Below are 22,711 nucleotides of genomic sequence, written 5' to 3'. Positions count from 1 at the left end.
CCTATGGCAAGGGCTAGCTCCTTATGTTGCCCCCTCCTGGCCCTTTAGCTGCTTTGCTCCTACTCCTTACCATTGGCCCTTGCGTTCTAAACAAGATCACACAGCTGGTGCGACCACAGGTCTCCCAGGTAAAGATGATGGTCTTGAGATACCAATATGACCCAGTACCTACTAATAATCTCTAGGATTAGAGATCCTCACAAAAAAAGAGGGGGAAATGACGAGTTAAAACATTCAGGAAACCCCTCTTGCATTGTCATTCGGTCAGAACAACCAGATGTTCTGACCTGATAAGGAAGTTGTGATCGACATCCCCAAAAATAAGAGCACCGTGAACTATTGACCCTGCCAGACAGGACATGAGTTTTCAAAAACATCAAGCCACTTGCAGCAGATAGCTCACCCACCAGTAAGCAAACGACAGGACCCCTATTAACCAATGCCGTCTGCTTCTGTAACCGACGCCTGCTTTGTGGCTTTCGGCTTTATATACCCTGCACTTCCCTACTCGGCTCTCTCTCTCTCCCCTCTCCCACCGGAGTGTGGTCGGAGGGTCGCATGCGCGGACAATAAAAACCCCTTGATTTTTCATGAGAGCTGGATCCTTGGGGCCTTCTTCGCGATAGTGATCTTACAGTATCACAAGGACATTTTACTTACTCTAGCCAATCATTGCCCCCCACCTTTCCCTGTTGGTGTTTGGGGTGTTAAATTATGTACAATAAAACTGTTTAGAAAATTATGTAACTGAAACTAAACTTGAACTTAATTTTTACCATCAGGGTGGTTACAGAATCTTTGTAATCTGACCAGCCCCGGGACAGCTGGTCACCAAATCCCTGAGATTTAGAGAAAACCTGGTAGGGTTTTCTGCTGTTCCCAAGCCTCTCAGCCTCCACCATCCCAGGAGCCCTCTGGGTAGACGCACACCCAAGTTCATCAATGTCAGGGGAAGGCCAGTGTCGTGCAACCTCAGGTGAGATGGCCAGAGGTTGCGATATGAAGGATTTTGCGAGGATGGTGCCTAAATTAAGCATGTTAGTTTCCTCACCCGAGTGACAAAAACAGCTCTTAAAAGGCAAGTCCAGTATCTACATTTCCTTAGGGATTGAAACTCATGATCTGCAGTTCCTCAGAGAAGTGAAAGTACCAAAGAGGAATCCAGTAATTCCTGTTATCTGCAGGCTTTATAAGTCAGCTCGTCAGGAGGTAGCAGAAGCCAGCAGCTCAGCACAGCGATCTCTCACCTGGCCCACAGCCCCGGGAGCACCAGGATGTCACAGACCAGGCCGTCCCTGCTGCTTCTACTGCTTGCCATCCATGGTGCCTTGGCCCTGAAGCTCTGCTCCTTCAACGTGAGGTCCTTTGGGGAAAGCAAGAAACAAAACCAAAATGCCATGGATGTCATTGTGAAGGTGAGTCCTGTTCCCGTAGGAGAGATGCTGGGCTCCCCCACTGCCCTCTCTCCTGACTCCATACTTTGGAAGACTCAGGAGGAATTTAACTAGTTTGCCCTCTAGGTAAAGACAGAAGCCAGTTTGGAATCTGGCAATGATAAGAACAACAATTACAATACTCACTTCACTTCCTGCCACTTGGCACCTCTGGCCTAATGACAATGCCCACTGCGGGGTGTGCTGTGAGGGCTAACTACATACAGAAATGAAAGGCAAGGTCTTAACATGGTACGTGGTTCGCAGTAAATCCCAGGTAAATCCCAGGCTGGCTAGTATGATGGTTTTTATGACTCCTTATTGAATGCCTGTGTCAGGCACTATAAATACATGATTTTATTCCATCATTATCATGAGCACAGACTATGATTCCCCTTGTAGAGATGATGAGCAAGTAAGATGCTGTCACACTGCAGCACCAGAGAGTGGTGGGTGGGTGGGAGCTGAGATGCCAGCCCAGCCAGGTCTTCCTGACCGGCAGTGAGGCACATTCTTTTTTTCCCTTCCTCTCTCTCTTTCGTCCTTTTCTTCTTCCTTTTGCTCTGCCCCTTTCCCTTCTCTAACCCTTCCACCAAACTTCTCTTAACTCTCAATTCTACTCTCTCAGCATAGATAATACTGTTCTTGAATAAAATGACCAATGTCTGGGGAAGTTGTTCACATTTCTCTGTAGTTAGTTGACTGGGAAATAAAGGTAGTTAGTTAGTTGATGCTGGGAAATAAAACCTTTCCCAGGACTCTGGTGAGTGATTATTATCTTAGAAAATCCCAGAAGTATGGTGGGAATGCCAAGAGCCTTAGGTTTAGATCCTACCTGTCAGCTGCAAGAGCTCAAGAGTCTCTACCTTCCTGAGCACACAGGTGCTTCCTGTAGGATATGATGATGCACCCTACAGCTCGGGCTGGCTTAGAACAGAGCCCATCCCAGGACAAGTGTCTGTGTTAGTGGCAGTTGGAGATGACTCCAGTGAAGACTGGCAGCTGTCATCTGCCTTAACTGGTCCTTCACTCTGGTCAGCCCTGCCCTTTGGATGGTACCCAAGGGCATCTAGATGTTGTTTACCCAGGACAGCCGTGCCAAACCCGTGGGCGCTGTCATGCTGTGGCTCAGCCGGTAATTCTGGCATGCAAGGAAACTGTTTCCCTGATTCTTCACAAGTGCCCACATGAAGCCGGGGACTTACAGAGTTTCTGACCCTTTCTCACTCAACCCTGGAAACACCAGCAGTCTTAGAAGTTGTCTTTGGTTCTGTACTGGTTCCTTTCCTTTCCTGTCTCCCCTCTGCTGCCCTGCCTACCCAAGTGTGTATAAAGTCTTTGTCAAGGTCACTTTACCCTTTGCATTGCCACAGCCTGGAAACAGAGGCCACTCAAAGCATTGCCAGAGTCACTTAACAGGCAGTAATAGTTAACTCTGAATACCAGACTTTCAAAATAGTGTTTCCAGGGCCATTTCCTGAGCACCGACTAGGTGCTCAGGCCACCGCACTTGCATTCTTATTTAATGTTATGATAAAGGTGGGATTTCCCTACTGTATAACTAGGAAACTGAGGCTTGGAAGGCATAATGACTTCTCCAGTTTTCCAGAGCTAGTAAGAGAAAGAGCCATATGACTGTCTGTGTAAACTGAGATGCCTCTTCCACTCTTCCAGACTGGCTTTATCACTTTAAGATCAACTCGACACATCACATTATGGTCATTCTGATTTGCACAGGGCAGGCTGGAGGAAGATGGAATTTGCCTGCTTCATCTGTGTTTACCCTCCCCTGCTGTAGATGGGGATCGAGATGCCCAGTCCTGCCTGGGCACGTCTCATTCTGTCCATGTTCTTCAGTTTATGTCCTTACAGGCAGAGTTTATTTACCCAGCAGCTACTCACTGAAGGGAGGTCATGTGCCAGGCACCCCAGGGAACAGAGGATGCGATGGTGAATGTGGGAAACACTGCCTCCCTCTTCCCAGGATGTACAGCCCAGCATTTCTGGAGCATTTACTCTGGACTGGACCTTTAATAGAGTTCAGCCTCATGACCACTCTTATGATGAGGCAATGGGAGCCCAGAGAGGTGACATAATTTGCCCACATTGTGACATTCAGAGTCTTCTCTAGCATGCTATGCTGCTCCCTAATTAGAAGCATGGGGTAGGGTTTTGTTCACTGCCCAAGACATTCTTAGGCCCTTCCAGACCATCCCTTCCCTCTCCCCGGCCCAGCCCATGACAGCCATGACAGGGGCGATTTACACTAACCACACATAGCTCTTTAAACTCTCTCATCTCCCTGTGGACAGTCAGAAATTTGGCTTTCACCATGGTGCTCTCATGTTTCTAAGCTGGGCTCTGGAACAGTCACCCAGGACCTCATCTTCGTAGAATTCTCCTGAGGAGCTGAGCCAAGAAAAATATGGTTTCGCCCAGTTCTCTAGGCTGAAATGAGGGCAAGAAAAATGTGTCAAGATTCAGTTTTAAAACTTAATACTTAATGACAATGAAACATGCAACATTCTGCAAAGCAAGATTTAAACTATATGATAAATGCCATCACTCTTTATGGAACACCTATTCTGTGCAGTGACCAGTTTGAGCAATTTATGTCCACTATGTCTTTTAATTCCTATAATGATCCCATGGAGGTCATAAAATTATTCTTATTTTCTCAGGTTGTAGATAAGGAATCTAGGTGTTTCTTATGTGATCTTCTCTAGGTCACACAGGTGATCACACAGGATCAAGACATGAACCCTAAGACTGTTTGACTCAAAGCCCATAGTGAGAACTAAACGGTTAAGCACTGTGATGCCAGTTTTGTAAATAAGCATAGAATACATATGGGAAAAGGTCTGAATGATGGGGTTATAGGTCATGTGATGCTTCTATAGTCTTTTCTCAATTTTCTAGATTCTCTACATAAGCAACATTATTTTTATAATTAGAAAATTCTAATAACATTTTTGTGGTACTAGGGCTTGAACCCAGGGCCTTGCATAGGCTAAACATACTCTCTACCACTGAGCTACACCCCCTGGACCACAAAAGTACTTTTAAAAGAAATGAGTAGGAAAATTATTCCCTTTTTTTCTTACACTGCACCTTGCAAATTTTGCTCAGCTGTTTCCAGAATGGTCCTCTTCCTCTCCTGGCTTCCTTTCTTTAATTCATTCCAGGTTTTCAGGCAGAAGCTGGCATTAAAGTTATACGTAAATCCAGGCTAGTGTGTGGTCTGGTACACAGCAGGCCTATGACAAAATATAGTTGGATAGGTAAGCAGACGGACAGATGGTCAGAAATATAGGTAGATTGGGTGGGTAGAGACCAATTGGCCAAATTTATAGGGTCCCTCCCCAAGAGAACTCCAACAGTGAGATCTTGGGTATCACTCATTGCAGAGTGGATTCTTGTCTACAGGAAATATTCCCCAAAATATCAAGGAAGTAGAAATCAGTAACAGCTGGAAATGGGGGTTCAGAAATGCTTGCTAAGTGAGAACAGATTGATAAACAGGAAATCTGAAGCTTGAACCTTCTACTCAGGAAGGGAGTCTGAACATATGCTCTACATTTGCCCTGTACCCACGGGTCACCCAAAAAAGGGATCTTGGCCTTTGAGGAGGAGCAGTCACAAGGACATGCTAGACTGTTCCTTCAGGGTGACCAGGGTGCCGACCAAGCTGTTAAATGCACCAGTGCAGAAAGGGTTACAGAGTAGATGTCTGTTACCCTATTTTTCCTTGGGGTTCAGACTGCTAAAGCTGAGTGAGACTCAGAGTAATCAGGGGATATAGGAAGCTGTTCAGGCTCTGACAATCAGAGTCAGCACAAGAGCTGACTTTCACGAAGTCCTCACTGTGCTAGGCAAATTGTGCTAGCCCTGGAGTAGGCACATTACATATGATAACTCATTTAACTTACACTAAGCATGTTAGAAACGTACCTGTCACTCCCTAATAAATTCTGGCATTGGTGGCTGGTGGTTTCGCTGAGTGGCACAAGTGCCTGCTTGGCAAGCACAAGGTCCTGAATTTAATCCCCAGTACCAAAAAAAAAAAAAAAAATTCTGGGATCATCTCTCATTCCATACTTTTGTCCTTGAAAGCAATTTCTTTTTTAAAATTATACTTCAAAAAGTTACACTTCAATGTTTTGAGTATGAAGATACAAATTTAAAGTATAAATTTCTTTATAATTATAAAATACTTTTATGAGATTAAAAACCATTATGGACTGTTTTGAAGATATGAAAACATGTAAGGAGGAACAAACACTATCTTGTTGCTTGACGATAACAGTTGTTAGAATTGTGTAACTTTCTTAGGAAAATGTTTCTATGCCAAAATATGTAAATCTGTATCTATTTTTATAGCATGGTTACCACCCTATCCATCAGCTTTGTATTATGCTTTTCTACTAGAAATACTTCCCATGATGGTACTATTCTTCTAAAACATGACTTTTAATCCTATCTAGTGCCTTGTCCTTGATTTGCAGCACACAAAATTGAATACCTTCCTATTTGGGGTTACCTAGATTGTTTTCAGTGTTTCCGTGCATCTCCCTCTCCTGCCCACACAAGTAATAACCACAGTCTGCTCTGCGGCCCTGCATGGCTGGAGCTGTGCACGCTTCACCTCCCAACAACCCTGTGACTGATGGGCTGTTACCACCCCGATTTAAAGATAAGGATATTGAGGTGCAGAGGAGTGGTAGATATTTCCTTAAATGGAAGGCATTCTTCAAGATGGGAAAAGAAGGAGAGTGCAGACATCTTAAATTCCATTCCATGAAGGTCTGATGGTCAACAGTGACCTTGTCAGCAAGGCAGCTTCAAGGGTGGCTCCTTGGTGAGCTCTGCATGGCTGAGGCTGCGGGCTTCCAGGCTGCTGGCGGGAGGCAGCAGACCTGATACACAGTCTGCCTCCTCAGTCAGTCTGCGGGCAGAACTCCAGCTAGGCCAGCTGCTTGCAGCTGAGCCTCTAAGGGGTGCACCTGAACAAGTGAGTGCTGGCGTCTCTCCCCACCCCACCCTTCTGAAGGTGGAACTGCAACAGATTCTCTGGAGATAGAGGCAGTGCCACAATCTCCTGCTCTGTGTCCTTGTAGTCGTGTGAGAAGACAAACTTAACCGAAGGGATGCTTTCTCCTTGACCAACAAATCCTATGGTACCAGGTCATTAGGATCCCACATACAGAAAGGCCTGAGTAGTCACCAAGCTACATGAGCTTGGTTTGCACCCTGGTCACCCTGAAGGAGTCTCTCTTGTGTTCCTGTCATGTTGAACTTCTAATCTTTCGAGACTGCAAATGTACCCTCCTCTTGGGAGCCTTCCCTGAGCCTCTGGGAAGAAGCAATTAATTATTTCCCCACTCTTCCAGGGCCTGTGACTTTTATTTAGCATGAATTTCATTTGCTCCTCATGGTAGTGGTTTTTTATGTATCTTGCTTGCTGGAGTATGTGTTTTTGAGAGCAGAGACTGTGGTTTAACAGTTAAGCATGGTGGCCTTTTTAGTCATAAGCCTGAGTTCAAACTTGGCTTTTCTGGGGGCTGGGGATTTAGCTCAGCAGCATAAGTGCCTGCCTTGCAAGCAGGCAGTCATGAGTTCAATCCCTGGTACCGATAAAAAGGAAAAAGACAAAAAAAAAGAAAACTTCGTTTTTCTGATTCATCTTTGCTGTGTGACTTTCAGCAGCCACTTGACCATTCTGAGCTTGATTTTCACCTAGGTTTAATAGGCTTATAATTAGAGTCATGAAGTAGGGTTGTTGTGAAGCTCAGATTAGGTTGACAATAAATATTAGCTTTTATAATTATTATTATACTTGTACCATTTCATTTCTGCAATATCCAGCCTGGGGCTTTTACTTACTAATGACTTAATAAATAATTGTGGCCATGATTGTAGTTAATAAAGCAAAGCTAAGACATAGGATGTGCAGGGCATCATGATTATGGGATCTGGATTTCGATTGCTTAGGTTCAAAATCTGCCTCAGCCACTTGATAGCTGGCTGATATTGTAATTTTCTTTACTTTCCCTGAACCTTGGTCACCCCATCTTTAAAATGGAATTAATTAATTAATTAATTAGTTAATCGATGGCTGAGCGTGGTGGCACATGCCTGCAGTCCAAACTACTCCAGGGGCTGAGACAGGAGAACTGCTTGAACTCAGAAGTTTAATGCCAACCTGTGCAACACAGTGAGACACCAGCTGGAACACAACCATAACAGGAACGTACTAAAAGCAGGTACGTTCAGGAGACTTTCATTTCACTGAGGGAGCTAAATGCAGTACCATTGTAATACACAACGCACAGGAAGGACCAGCTGAAGGCTGTAAGAGTTCTCCTAAACGGCCTCAAACCTTGGGATTCTCTCTGCAGATCATCAAACGCTGCGACCTCATGCTGCTGATGGAAATCAAGGACAGCCACAACAGGATCTGCCCCATGCTGATGGAGAAGCTGAACGGGTAAAGTGGGGTCGGGTTGGACCCTCTGAAAGCCTGAAGGCAAGAGCAAGGAACTGAAACCAGGGGGACAGCCAGCAGAGTATACTGACCACCATGTCACACAGCCAGTGCTGGCCAGGCTCCACCCTCCTTAGCCACAGTCCTTTGAATTTTGAGCTATCTGGTTTTAATATGATTAAGTAAAAATAGGGGAACCAAGTGAAGAATTAAGAAATGAAAGCAGCTGAGCTGAAAATCTGTCATAAAGAAAAGAATGAATGTCAACAATAGAAGAAAAGCCAATAAAATTATGATGTGTGCTCATGGGCTGGAATATTATTCAGCTGTTAAAAAGCATGTCTGCTACAGAATAAGTTACAATTGTGAACGTGCTATTTTCAGTATATTATGGCCATTTTTCTATACTAGAATATTTAGCTGTAAATAGAGCAGCTCGATATGTAATCTTTTACACAAATTTGAGTGTATTTGTGTTTGAGTGAGCACAAATGAAAGACTGACAAGATAGACCCAACCTGGTAATAATGGTTATTTTTGTGGTGTGGATGAAGAGTAGGTGGGGAGCAAGTCAGTGATGGAGTGGGGCACATTTGCTTCTTATTTTTATTTATTTATGGGGTGGGGGACACCAGGAATTGAACTCAGGACCTCACATTTGCCAGGCAGGCACTGTACTGCTGAGCTGTATCCCTAGCCCTTTGCTTTTCATTTTCATAGTTCTACATGATTTGAATATTTTACAATCATCCCATGTTAATTCTATAACTTAAAAATCAATAAAAGTAATGTTTTAGATGACATTGTTTTAGATGACATTGGATGATTGTTGTAGCTTACATTCCTTCTGAATAATCAGTGGATCCACTGTGTTAGTCAGCTTCTCATCACTGCAACAAAAGACCCAAACCCAAAAGAGCAACACCTTATAAGGAGAGCAGGGTTATCCCGGTTTACAGTTTTGCAGGCTCTAGTCCATGGTTAGTAAACCATGCTGCTTTGGGCCTGTGCTGAGTCAGAATATTCTGGTCGCGGCATCAGCAGCGCCTCAAGGTTTCTGAGAAACAAAGAGAAAGCAAGGAGAAGGGAGCAGGTGACAATACGCCCTTCAAAGCCAATCCCCTGACTGACTCCCGCTCCCCAGGCCCCGCCCCCAGGGGCCTAGTGATACAAGCCTTCAGCACTGGGCTTTGGGGGATACTTCTCATCTCCCTCAACTCAGGATCACCCCAGAGTAAGCTACAACCACATGCAGATTGCTCTCTTCCCCGCTGAATGAGAATATCGACGAGAGGGAACCCGAGGTTTGTTTGTTTCATTTCTGTGATTTTAGGTATTGACCCCAGGCCTTCTTCCTGAGCTACATCCCTAGCTCTGTTTTTATTTTGAGACAGGGTCTTGCTAAGTTTCCCAGGCTAAGGTAGAACTTGCAGGCCTCCTTCCTTGCTCCAGCAAACTGAGTGAGAATTAGAATTTTAAAGAAACTTCTCTGGTGATTCTGATATGCCTTAATTTATTGTATTTACTTATTTATTTCTTATTTTGAGATCAGGGACTATGGTTTAATAGTTTAGCATGGTGGCCTTTTTAATCATAAGCCTAAGTTCAAACCTCGTTTTTCTGATTTATCTTTGCTTACTATTTACTTATTTTTTTGTGGTGCTGGTTATCAAGCCCAGAGTCTCATGCATGTTAAGCAAGTGCTCTATCACTAAGCTACACCCCTAATCTGATATGTCTTATTTTTTTATTTTAAAGAGAATCAAACCGAACAACTTAAAACCGAATAAAGCCAATCAAAACAAAACAGTGAAGGTGATACAGGACTTCAAAACAGGAAAACAGGAAATCAACAATGGCTACCATAATGCCTCTTATTATCTTCAAATTGCTGCCCATACCATCAGACATATTAAATCAAACAACACAGAACAGAATAAAACCAATCAAAACAAGACATTGAATAAAACAAAACAATAAAATTGAAGAAAACTAAGCAGTAAGAACAATATTGTATTTCAAAAACAAGACAGAAGGAAATCCCCCATAGTTGCTGGATTGCATATTGTTATCCTCTTAATAGATGCTCAGACTACTGGCCTTAGGCCTGCAAAGTCGATCAAACAATACAAGCATTAAGTTGTTTTTGTACCTCAGTTGCTATCAACTCAGCCTGTCCTCCAAATCAGCAGGTTGCTTACAGATGTGTGCTTGTGTGCATGCACAAGTGCATGTGTGTGTGTCCTTGTCTCCCAGGCCACACGCTGGTTGGCTCATGGGAAGAGAGAATTGGCTTCTTGTTATTCCTCTCAAGCCCAGCATGGCTTCCACCAACTGAGGGGAAGAGCAAATTGTTACATCGTTAAAACCTCCAATATTAGGATTTTTTTAACATAACTGTAAGATCAAGCAACAAATAGAATACACAATGTGTATGATGTTCACTTAATTATGTTTTAAAAAATGTAAGAGTCAAGGAACATAATGCACATTGTTGTCAGTGACTACATTAATATACAAATTTACTAAGAATTTGAATAATTTTTCTATTTTTTTCTGTACTTTCCAATGAGAATTTACAATTGCAGTTTTTCTTATGAAATACCCAATCAAACATACTTAAAATCACAGAGATATTCTAACCAACAGACATGTATCCACCACCTGGATTTAACAAATAGTGACATCCTGGCTGGCTTTGGCAGTCAGGAACGTCACGCTGTTTCTTAGCAATGTAAGGTCAGTTTGGACTCACAAAGCTGGAAAGGGGCAGCCAGGCATCGCCCCTGCACACAGAGGGCCTCTTGGGCTTGACCCACCCTCCCCTGGGCTTGGCGGAGCTTAGGCTGTTAACTTCAGCCAGTCTTGTTCCCAGATCTGATCTCTGAAAGATGGAAATGCAGAGCCAGGGATTTAACTCAGTGGCACAATGTCTGCCTGGTAAGTGCAAGGTACTGAGTTCAATTCCCAGTTTAAAAAAAAAAAAAAAGAGGGGCTGTCCGAGTGCAGTGGTGTTTACAACTAATTGATCACAACCAGTTACAGATTTCTTTGTTCCTTCTTCACTCCCACTGCTTCACTTGACTAGCCTTAAAAAAAAAAAAAGAGGGAGATGCAGAGTGTAGCCTAGGTGTAAAGAGCCCATGTTCAGCTCAGAGTATCTACATCTTGGCTGTGCTGGTGACCTTGGGCAAGTTACAGCACTCTTCACACTTCGTTTTCCCTCTGTACCATGGGGCTAATGTCTTCCTCGGATGCCATAACTAGATTAAGTCATGCACATAGATATCTGGATAGTGCCTGCAGTGTAGCCACAATCACTAAGTGCTGCCAATTCCTATGACTACTACAAGGAAAGAATTGCAATGGCAGGTGATGGCCCAGGTGTCACATGCAACAGCTACCAATGATACCTACAGCCCTGGCAGGCATCCTGATGATCAGGTTCTATAGGTAGTGTCATTACTCTCCACAAAGCCTGGAGTGGAGGATACTGTCCTGCTTCCCTTACTACCAAGGCAGGTTAGAATCAGAAAAGGCCAGCTTCCTGCAGTGAAAACTTCATAGACTCTATTGGCCTCTCTTGGGCTCCCCAGGGCCGGGTTTGGCTTAAAGCATGTATTTGAAGTTCCAGGGATTCCTGTACTCTAAATTGCCCCTAAATAGCCTACCTACCCTTATAACCCCAAAACTCTGCCACATATTTACCCATGCCTTAGATTTTCCTGTGGACAGGTAGGGTGAAAACTGTGTCAGGTTGTGCCTAGAGTGGAATTATTGGCAGACTTGGCAAACACAGAATCAAGATAGCCTGGGGCAGGTAAGGTTTCAGGTAGCGATTTGCAATCATAGTCGCAGGACTTGGGAGAAAGTGCCTGGGAGTTTCAGAGGCCAGAACATTCCCGCCTTTCATGAATGCTTAGGAATGGCACAAGGACAGCTCCACGAGAAAGGAGAAACCACAGTTCAACAGGGGCCAAACAGATTTTCCAATTCTGCCTAAATAGTCCACAGACTCATAGATGCAGGCCAAATCTTGTGGGCTTGGGGATGACTCAGGTCTGGGTTCAATCCCACCTTTGTCCTCTTAAATTATAAAAGGAGGTAACAATGCTATCTTCCTTTATAGGATAAGAAATAAGGGCTAGGGATGTAGCTTAGTGGTAGAATGCTTGCCTAGCAAATCTGAGGCCCTGGGTTCAATTTCCAACAGTGAAAAAAAACTCAAGTATAGTGGTGCACATCTGTAATCCCAGCACTCTGAAAGCCTGAGACAGGAGCATCACAAATCCATGCCTTGCCTAAGCAATTTAGGGACTTCTTGTCTCAAAATAAAAAAGATAGCTCTGTGTGTAGGACCTAAATTCAATCCTCAGAACTGAAATCGGAAGAGGAAGCAGAAGAAAAAGGAGAAGGAGAAGAAGGGAAGGAAGGAAGAGAGGGAAGAAGGAAGGTAGTTAAGCAGGCTTAAGGATCTGGCAGATGTTTCTTGTCAAACTCAAAAGTTGTGCAAGTAGCACATCCTTGTAATTTCAGAACTTAGAAGCCTGAGGCAGGAGGATCATTGAGTTTGAGGCCAGTTTGGACTGCATAATGAGACTCTGTCTTTAAAAACAAAAAAAAATTGCCAGGGATTTAGCTCAACAGCATAAGTTCCTGCCTTGCAAGCATGCGGGCGTGAGTTCGATCCCTGGTACCAAAAAAAAAAAAAAGTTATGAATTATTTCCCTTCCACATGATACCATTGGGAATAGGAAGGCAGATTAGCAAGGGGGGATATATGCGACAGGAAGATCTTCATTCTTTAAGACAAAATCTTCATGTTTTCTAGAAATTCAAGGAGAGGAACAACATACAACTATGTGATTAGCTCTCGGCTTGGAAGAAACACATATAAAGAACAGTATGCCTTTCTCTACAAGTAAGTATCATCTATGCTCTTTGAAACATGGTCTCCTTAGGGGCTGGGGGTTTAGCTCAGCGGCATAAGCACCTGCTTTGCAAGCAGGCGGTCATGAGTTCAATCCCTGGTACTGATAAAAATGAAAAAGAAAAAAAAAAAAAAAAAGAAACATGGTCTACTTAAAGATATGACCATGAATTGAATCAAAATACCTATGTGCTTCAAAACCAGATTTTGCTTTCTAACTAGTTCTCAGTATCAATCAAAATAATTGCTGTCAAAACTGGAGCTGGTGCAAAGTATTAAATCTTGAGACTTGAAAATGTGAACAGCTTCCTAACACCTAGCTGCTTGGCGAGGTGGGTAGGTGCCAAGCTCAGGGGTTCTTTACTCTTCATGGTCAGGTCCTGGTCCTGCGCTGTCCTGCACAACTGACTAATCTTGTCTTCCTCCTAGTGATTTACAAGTAAGTCTGCACAGTCATGTGTAGGGCCTCAAGTAAGCAGTACCACTGAGATGCTCCGGTCCCGGAGAGCTGACTCAGTCTTGATCTCAGCAAAATATCTTTCCTCTTGCTGTGGAGGCTAACAGAGCCATGAGAACCTACCCTAGCTCTTCAAAGAAGTAAAAAGCACTTCCTTTTTTCTCTTCTAGGGAAAAGCTGGTGACAGTAAAGGACAACTACCTCTTCCATGATGAAGACGCAGACGTGTTTTCCAGGGAGCCCTACGTGGTCTGGTTCCAGTCACCCCACACTGGTGAGACCCACCAGCCCCTCTTTTGCATGCCCTCCCTACAGGTCCATAAATAGGTAGCAGCTGTAAGCACTCTCAAACAGCATCCCAGGGCTCAGGCAGCATCTTCAAGGAGGTGCTGACCTCCAAGGACCATGTGGTGCTCTTAATCCTTGAAAGGGGACAGGGCCATGGGCAGCATCAGGCCTACTTTTCAGAGTCTCCTGACGTGCAACCGCCCTACCAGTTCCATCTTCTGAGGCCAGGAACAACTCCATTCTGTTTGGACCAGTTAGCTCATGAAAGTAACTTACTGCAAGTCCTTGGTTCCTGTCCAGCTCCTTAATTTTTAAAAGATTCAAGTGATGAGCAGCAAGAGTCTCGCTGTCCCTGCAGTTGACACTAGCAGTCTCCTCTACAGATGTGGCAGAGATGAGGAAGAAACCCAAGCCAGCTGCACCCTGAGCTCCAGCCCTATGCTAATCCCTCATTAAGTGCTGCACCTTGTAGCCCTTGCAAAGACAGCAAGGTAGAGACACTTTACATTTGAGGAAACCAAGGTTCAACATAGTGTAGTCACTTGTCCAGGTCACCTGCTAATCAAGTGGATGAGCCAGGATTGTGACCTAAGGTGCCGTCCCAACCACCACACACACTCAAGGGAAGGTTGAAAAGTAAATGTGGTTTGCAGGACCAAAGACTATTTTGCTCAGTGCCTACTACTTGCCAGACACTGTTGAGGGCACCAGAGAAGGCAGATAAGATTCCTACTCTTGTGAAGTTATACTACAGTAAAGGAGACAAATGATGACCAGATAGATACATGCTGGACTGGGTGCGGAGTTCAGTGGTAGGGCACAAGCCTACCATGCATAAGAACCTAGTTCAGTCCCCAGTACCAAACACCTGAGTGTGTGCAAGGTTATAAGCGTATGGCTTCTGCACAGTGGCACCTTGGTTCATGAATTTGATTCTTTCCATGATTCTGATCACAAACTGCATTGGATGGAAACTAAATCAAATTCGATTATTAGGTTCAGTGCTGACGCTATGGGGAAATTTGACTTCATGCTCTCCCAGTTCTGTTTTCAACCAGAGCCTGGAAAGAATTCAGCTCATGAGTCCAAGTACCACTGTACCAGCGTAAGCTTCCTGAATGATAAAATTCTGCCCACAGTTAATGAGCTCAGGGCGAGGAGCACTGTTAGAGAAGTCAGAGCGGGAGCTGCTGAGGGCAAGATGAGCCCTTCGGAGAACACAAGTGGTAGTCCTCTTTGCCATGCACATGTACACGCTTCACATTATTCTGGCCTAGAAGAGTCCTCCGACACCACCCTCACCCCACTAACCTTGATGAATTTCTAAGCAAACCTGTTTGTCTTGAGCTGTTGCACTTTCCTTCACTATCTAACCCCTTCCCTGGGATAGTATTGTTCATTTGGAGTGTTCCCTTCTGTGTCAGGAAACCTCCTATGTCCCCTCAACCTGAAATTAAATTAGCTTTTTATTCATCCATTTATCCATGTGTTCAGTCAACAAACTTTTGAGTACCTATAATGTGCATTGACCCAGGCACAATCTTTCATTAAAAGACACTAATAAGGAAGTGAAAACAAGTGGGAAAAGGCACATGCAATTTATACTAACAAAGGGCTCATGTCAAGAATATATAAAGAATCCCAGCACTCTGGGATGCTGAGACAGAAAGAACACACATTCGAGCCCCATGCAATATGCAACACTACACTAGGTTCTGGAGCCAAGGGGGGGCAGGGGTCACTTGAGCACAAGGTCCAGGGGACCACGTAGGGAAGTGAAGGGGGTGACTTTGGAGCATGCGGAAAGTACCCTGATGTGCTCTGAACAATGGATCCTGGGGTTCATTTTGGGTGGGGCGACCAGGGATGGCCCTTTGGGGGTGGCATGAGGCTGTGATCTAAGGAAGCTGTCTTACAGAGGGCTGGGAAGGGGATGCAGGGAAACAGCACAAAGATTTGGGGAGTGAGAGCATGTGAGGAGAGTGGACAGAGCTGCAGAATGAGGCTGAGACAGAAGGAGGTGAGCTGGAAGGCAACTAGGGTAGAGCCTGGGCCCTGACGGCAGACAAATCAGTCCCTGCTCCCACTGTGCGACTTGAGCAAGGACCCCTCACAGCTTCTGCCCAGACAGAGTGAGGGCTGCTAAGGAAAAGGCAGAAAGCTCTTAACAGAGAAGCTGCAGCTGCAGGGGCTGGCCCAGTGGCCACACTCCAGCCCATCCCCAAAGGAAGGTGTTCAGACTACCCACAAAAGCTGTCTTATTCTTAAAGATCTTTTGGGGCTTTTTCCTTGATTACAAGAGGAGTATAAACTGGCAAATCGCAAACAACGCCTGCCTCACCTTACTGAGAATTGAATCCAGCACCTTTGTACTAACTCCTTTTCTGTTTAGTTTTTGAGACAGGATATTACTAAGTCACTAAGTTGCCCAGGCTTGGCATGAATTTACAGTCCTCTTGCCTCAGGCTCCTAAGAGCCAAAATCATATTCAGGCGCCACCATGCCTGGCTCCAGCATTTTTTTAATTAGAAAAAGAAATTTTTTCTTGAAAAAAAAGAAAGTGCTCTAAAGGATACAACTGCAAGTGTGTTTAGGTGTGTTAAGATAGAGGATCATATTACTAAGTTTTTGTTGGATCATTGAACACAACTGTTTGCAGTCTCACTGTTTGAATGTCTACTTTGTATGCTTTAATTCTGAACAATTATTTCTAAGATGACAATATGTAATCTACTAACTAGTGATTTCTTACTGGTTTTTTTATGAAATTCTGTATTACTTCTTCCCTTATACTGGTTTGTTTTTTTCTCCTTTAAATAAATTTTAAAAAACTATTCCCTGTTAGTACAAAAACCAAAAAAGATTTATTTTTAAAATGTAACTGTAAACCTGTATAATCTTGTCAATTAAAAAAATAAGAAAAATAAACCAGAAGAAAATACAGTTTTGCAAAGATAGAAAGTGAGAAAATAGAACACACTCCCAACACTAGCAAGAAATATCGCCTACCAGCTGTTTCTTGGCTGTGAAGGGCACGTAAGAGAAAGTCTTTAATGTACTGAAAATAAGTAGCCCAATCGGGCCTAGTGACACACACCTACAATCCCAGCACTAGGGAGGCTGGAGCAGGACTACCAGAAGTTTGGAGCCAGCCTGGGTTGCACAGTGAGTTCAAGGCCAGCCTGAACTGCTCCATCTCAAAACACCAAAAATTATAAAATAAAAATAAGCTGCCCAGTGATCCTAAGATCTCTAAAATCTTTGCCACAGTTGGAACGGTGGCTTGCAGGACATGGCTCATACCTTCTAGAAAGGTAGAAAGGAGAACTTTCTTCATGAAGTACTTATGGGAACTTGTCAGGGAGTGTGTGACCTCCGCTGCCTTCCTCTTCCTCAGCTGTCAAGGACTTCGTGATCGTACCCCTACACACCACTCCAGAGACCTCTGTAAAAGAGATTGATGAGCTGGCAGATGTCTACACGGATGTGCAGCGCCAATGGAAGGTGGCGGTGAGTCCTCTGTGCTTGTCACTGAGCAGAGGCAAAAACTGGCCTTTGAGCAGGACATGCATGCCCACCACTCCACAGCCTTATCTGGGCCTGTCAGCCTTGACAGCCCTCTTGCTAGCTGCCTGGGGCCATCTGTGTGGCCATCTCAGGACTCCTACCCTACGCCACTGTGATGGATGCCAATATCTATGGAGTGACTGGCTGGTGCCCGGACGCTTGACATGACAAGTGTATTTCAGCCCCCTGCTAATCCCATGAGGTAACTGCTTCCATCAGGCCCACTTTGCAGCTGGGAAAAACAAGGCAGAGTGAGGACAAGAGGCAAATTAAAGGCTCTCAAACTAGCTGATAAAGAAGAGCAGCGATGTCTGCCATCGCTGCAGCCTGCCTTACTTCCTCATATGGAAGACAGGGTTCTCCTGCTGTGGCCATGAGGTTGTGAGAGCACTCAGCAAATGCAGAAGAGCTCCACCGGGCTGTTTTTCCAAATTCCTCTCTTTTTCTTTTGAAATGTGCCTCCTGGCATACCCCTCCCCCTCCTCCTCGGTTCTGCTGTTCAATGTACAAAATGAGTGAAGGGTGAGTATAGTTGGCCAGAGTTGGGAAAAGAGAAAGACTTGTTCATTCATTCTAAAACTTATGAAATCATTCATTCATTCTAGAATATACTGAGCTTCTTTTGGGCATTAGTCCCTAAGCAGGTATCAGTGATCCAAGGGTGAACAGAGGAGAAATTCTTGGGGTGAAATACCTTTAGGGGTGACAGCAGACTTGGGTTTCACTCTTGACTTCACTACTTGAACCCCCAGTTGTGTGGCCTAGAAGAGGAAACCCACAATTAGTGGTTAACAGTTAATGGTTAATGGTAAATGGTTAATGGTTAATGGTTAATCTTGCTTTCTACCTTCTGGGACTATTGTAAGATCAGGTTTAAACTATCAACAGTATCAATGCGGGACCTGGCACTTGGTGGAAGCTCAGTATACTGAGCATGCATTAGTAGAAGCTGGATGGTCACTCAGGGGAGACATCCTGGCCTCCACCATACTTATCAGTCTCTGCGGAAGCTGTGATCACTGAGGCCAAGATGACATATTCTTGAAGAACATTCTGAAGCCAGCAACCACCCCAAGCAATAGCATAAACAAGGAAATCGAACATTTCCTCTGCTGTGGGGGAATGTTAAAATTCTGTTCCAGGAGCTCTCCAGGGAAAAATACTTCCAAGATAACCAGTTTCTGTTGGTGACCTGGGTGGGGATGGACAGTTTCCCTTGCGGCCCCTCCCACGAGAGCTTCTCCCACTTCCTAGGGACAAGATTCCCATAACCCTAAGCTTTCAATCTCAGAACAATAGGAGAGGGAGAGAGACTGCCAGTGCTGCCCGTACACCACCCAAATACATTTTTCCTTGTTGGAAACAAAGGTGTTGATTCATCCATATGTTTATACTCGCAGTAGTTTGAGGCAGAGACAAAAGATGTGAGGGATATCTTGGCTCGATTCTTATATTCCCACCTCCTCCTGCACACTGAATTATAGGGACGTGGTGACTAAGAACAGAACAGAGCAGTTGGAGCGAACACCCTCTTTTGTATTAAGAACACACTTTTCACCAGGCTGACTATGAAAAATTCCAGGCCAGGCGTGCTGGGGCTCACCAGTACTCAGTGAGGCTGAAGCAAGAAGATTGAGAGTGCAGGCCCAGCCTGGGGATTTAGCAACTTAATGAGACCCTGCCTCAAAATGAAACTTTAAAAAGAGATGGGGATATAGCTCTATGTGAAGGCCCTGGTTTTAATCTCTAGTGCAAAAACAGACCAAAAAACCAAACAAACAAATAAAAAACTTTATTTGTAGTCACCTGACAGCCTTCAAAGCTTGGAGTTGGTTGTAAACTGGCCTCTTCTAAAATTAAGAATAAAATGCAGACAGACCTTCTGTCAGTCTGCTAGGGCTGCCATGCCAAAGTGGCAAAGCCTAGGTGGATTAAAGGGTGCAAAGGCTTTTCTCACAGGTTTGTGGGCTGGAAGTCCAACCTCGAAGTGTGTGAGTAGGCTTGGTGCCTTATGGGTCTCTCATTGGCTGTAGATTGTCAGAAAATCCTCCTCTCTCCTCTCCCTTCTCTCCTCTCCTCCTTTGCCCATTCGTCTTCCTCCCCTTTGCATCATCCTCCTCTTTTTCTGCTCCTTCCTCTTCTTATTTCTCATCTTCTTTTCTCCTCCTCCTCTTCACCTCCTGTCTCTCTCCCTCTGTCCCTCCCTCTTTCTCTCCTTCTCCCTTTCTTCCTTCCCTCCTCTTTTCCTCTCTCTCTCTCTCTCTCTCTCTCTCTCTCTCTCTCTCTCTCTCTCTCTTTGGAGACAGGATCTGGGTGTCTTTCTGTGTAGCCCAGGCTGGCCCTAACATGTTTCTGCCAGCTTGAATCACTGGTAGTACATGTATGACTGTCTCACCCTAGCTTATACCTCCCTATTGGACTGTCCCATGCTGCCCAAAGGGACTGTCATGCATGGACCACTGGTGGTTCAAGCTGACAGGAGCAAAACACATTCAAATCAGAGCTGGCCAGCAGCAAGCAACACAAATCATGGCCCTTTCATGATTGTGTTGAACTCACCACCCTCCTGCCTCAGCCTCCTGAGGGCCAGGACTAGAAGAGTACACCTCCACACCCAACTAGACGGACATTCTCTTATGATAGCCTCACATCACCTTCTTTTTGTGCCACTCTGTGTCCTAATCTCCCTTTTCTCTTTTATCCTGTGGTGCTGGGGGTGGAACCTGGGACCTTGCACTGGTGTGTGTTCTACCACTGAGCTCATCTCCAGCCCCTCCTGTTTTGATAAGGACACCTGTCCTATTGGGTTAGAGCTCACCCACCTGAGGTCACTTTACCTTAATTTCCTCCTGAAGGACCCTATCTTCAAATACAGTTATATTCTACAATATAATACAGTACTGGAGGTAGGACCCTAACACATGAATTCAAGAGAGGAGTACCATTCAATAATAAAAGGCCCCTTTACTTCCTGGGCATGGGAGGTGGAGTCATGGCTGAAGTCCTGAGAGAAAGCTGTATACACAAGTATCTCCCAGTGACAGTCCCAAAACATGTCTTTCAGAATTTCATTTTCATGGGTGACTTCAACGCTGGCTGCAGCTATGTCCCCAAGAAGGCCTGGAAGAACATTCGCTTGAGGACTGACCCCAAGTTTGTATGGCTGATTGCAGATGATGAGGACACCACGGTCAAAAAGAGCACCAGCTGTGCCTATGACAGGTAGGCACCACCTCTTTAGGGCTGCTGGCCACACGGAACCTCCAGGGGGGCGAAGCTGAGGCCACCTCAAAGGACAGCACCAACTGCCTTTCAAGGCATCTGCATCAGGGACCTCACAGTGTAGAGCTGCATAACCCAAGGTGGGAGCCCTGGACACCAGAGCTTAGCAGTGGCCAGCACTGATGTCAAACGGCCTAGAGTCAGATCCTGGCTCTGCCACATACTATGTCTGTTATAAGACATATTCGCTCCTTGCTTTAAACTGGAGACTGTACAACAACCTGCCTTGGAGATATGATGAGGGTTAAATGAAGTAATATATGAAAGAGTTTTCCGGCGATGAAAGGGAGAATATAAAGTAAAAATAGCCTTTATTCCAAGGATGTGGAGAGAACTCCATGACCGCCAGTGGCCTGGCCTTCTCTGCCAGAAACACGGGGCATGGGATGTACATATAGTTTCCAACTGGGGTAGGGCGTAGGGCGGGCTTTGCTGATGCAGGAGCAGTCGATTGGAATTCTCTTTGCGTGCAAACAGAAGCTGGGGAAGAAGCAGGAAGTGGTAGGCATTCCCGCTTTCGCCTTCCACCTCATTAGACCACCGCTGTAATTTCTACTGAGGCAAAAACCTTTCACTATATATGCTACATAAACTGCCATATAGAAAGCAGCTAGCACACTGAATGTTTGGCAAGGGCTCAATACATTCGTGGACCATTATCTCTTCTCTCAAAATGATGTACCGTTGCTTATTTACCCAGTCCCCATTGCTTACTATCACAGGTTTGCTGTTATAAACACTGTTGAAAGGAACATCCCCTGTGTATTTTTGGCAAATATTTATTATTTCCTCTAGGTACAACCATAAAAATGAGAGCAGTTAATGCAAGGTTATTTACACTTTCAAAGCTTCTGCTAACCATTCCTAAATTTAATGATACATTTAAATAATAGCATTCCCTTGTGCTTTTCAAGTCTCACTGTGGGGTTTCCAAACACTTTCACTTTTGCTCCTTCAATCAGGAAGGAAGTGGTGGGAGTCAGCAGCACAGAGACCACAGGCAGAGCAGCCGTGGGAGCCCAGCCCCTGGGTGGCCACGGCTCCCAGCTCAGCCTGCTGTGGCTGCAGAACAGCTGGCCTCCTCCCTGCTTGCCCTGGAGGTCTGGCTTTCATTTCCATCCTCTGGCCTCCTTTGTTCCTCTTGGGACTTTCAGAGCTGGAGTTTCCTTTGCAGATGTCACTGCTCTAAGTCTTGAAAGTGGAAGCCCAGGGTAGGAAGTTACAGGAGGCCCCCTTCACTCTCACACCAAAGGCCTCCAGTCTCATGAGAGACACCATTTGGTCCTGGCACTTTCGTCTTGGACAAGTTCAGTCCCTTCTCCAGCCACCTTGTTCCCCCTGCAAACAAAGGAAAAGAATGATGTGAAGAACAGCTAATCACAAGGAGAGATGCCCATGACAGAACAGGTTAAGAATGCATTCCCTGGTTCTGTAACTGTTAGATGCCAAAGGATGATGACATTACATAGGATTTTTTAAAGACTAGCTTCTTATTTTAATGCTCTAAATTTTCTGCATTCCACAACAATATATATAATTATTGGGATGTACCAATGATATTTTAAAAATGGACCTAGGCAAGATGATTGTAATTCTAGTCCAAATATTTATTGAGCATCCCCATATGCTGAGTGCTCGTGGACCCAGAAGACCTCAGGCCCTAACCTGGCCTGGGAAAATGTAGCCAGGAAGAGACCCATGCCCAGGCTGGAGAAGTCAGAAACCAAGGAGCCTTAAATATATTGCTTTTTGCTTTCTCAGTCTCAAAAATGGCTTTCACAAGTCTCCAAATTGATGTGAAGAAGAGCTTACATTATGGGCTGAACAAAAAAGAGCCCCAGGCCGTGGTGTGGCTGAGCAGTATGTGGTTGGTCAGTATGCTTGAGGCCTTCGGCTCAACCCTCAGCACTGCAAAACAAAACAGCAGTGACAAAGAACAAGCCATGTGGTGGCAGTAACAAACTCAGAATTAGAAAAACTCAGGACAGAGGCATAGAAAGGCAGGATGTTAAGTGTATAGGATCGATAACCATATTACTAAGCTTTTGTTGGATAGTTGAACAGAACTGTTTGCAGTCTCGCTTTTGAATGTCCACTTTGTATGCTTTACTTTTGTGACTTGAACAACTATTTGTAAAAGGACAATATGTAATTATCAACTAGTGATTTCTTACCGTTTATTTTTTCTTTGAAATTATGTATTATTTCTACCCTTTTTCAGTTTTGTTTATTCTTTCTTTAAATTAAAAAAAAAAGAAAGGCAGTGTGCC

At 44.7% G+C, this 22,711-nt stretch overlaps 1 protein-coding gene across 3 annotated transcripts in view; it reads left to right on the top strand.

Moving 5' to 3' along the window:
- Positions 1-22,711, top strand: part of Dnase1l3 (deoxyribonuclease 1 like 3) — a 33,790-nt gene that overhangs the window by 6,885 nt on the left and 4,194 nt on the right. For all 3 annotated transcript variants that reach the window (XM_063257367.1, XM_063257366.1, XM_003480080.3), the window contains exons 3-8: positions 1,185-1,415; positions 7,832-7,920; positions 12,749-12,838; positions 13,475-13,578; positions 16,990-17,102; positions 20,224-20,381. In XM_063257367.1, the coding sequence (XP_063113437.1) occupies positions 1,275-1,415; positions 7,832-7,920; positions 12,749-12,838; positions 13,475-13,578; positions 16,990-17,102; positions 20,224-20,381 (695 nt within the window). In that variant the 5' untranslated portion in view covers positions 1,185-1,274. The remainder of the gene's footprint in view (positions 1-1,184; positions 1,416-7,831; positions 7,921-12,748; positions 12,839-13,474; positions 13,579-16,989; positions 17,103-20,223; positions 20,382-22,711) is intronic.

Source organism: Cavia porcellus, unplaced genomic scaffold, assembly GCF_034190915.1.
Source record: "Cavia porcellus strain 051 isolate PalLab524CR breed Dunkin Hartley unplaced genomic scaffold, mCavPor4.1 scaffold_10, whole genome shotgun sequence".
Lineage (NCBI taxonomy): Eukaryota > Metazoa > Chordata > Mammalia > Rodentia > Caviidae > Cavia > Cavia porcellus.
This window is presented reverse-complemented; position numbering and strand designations above follow the sequence as displayed.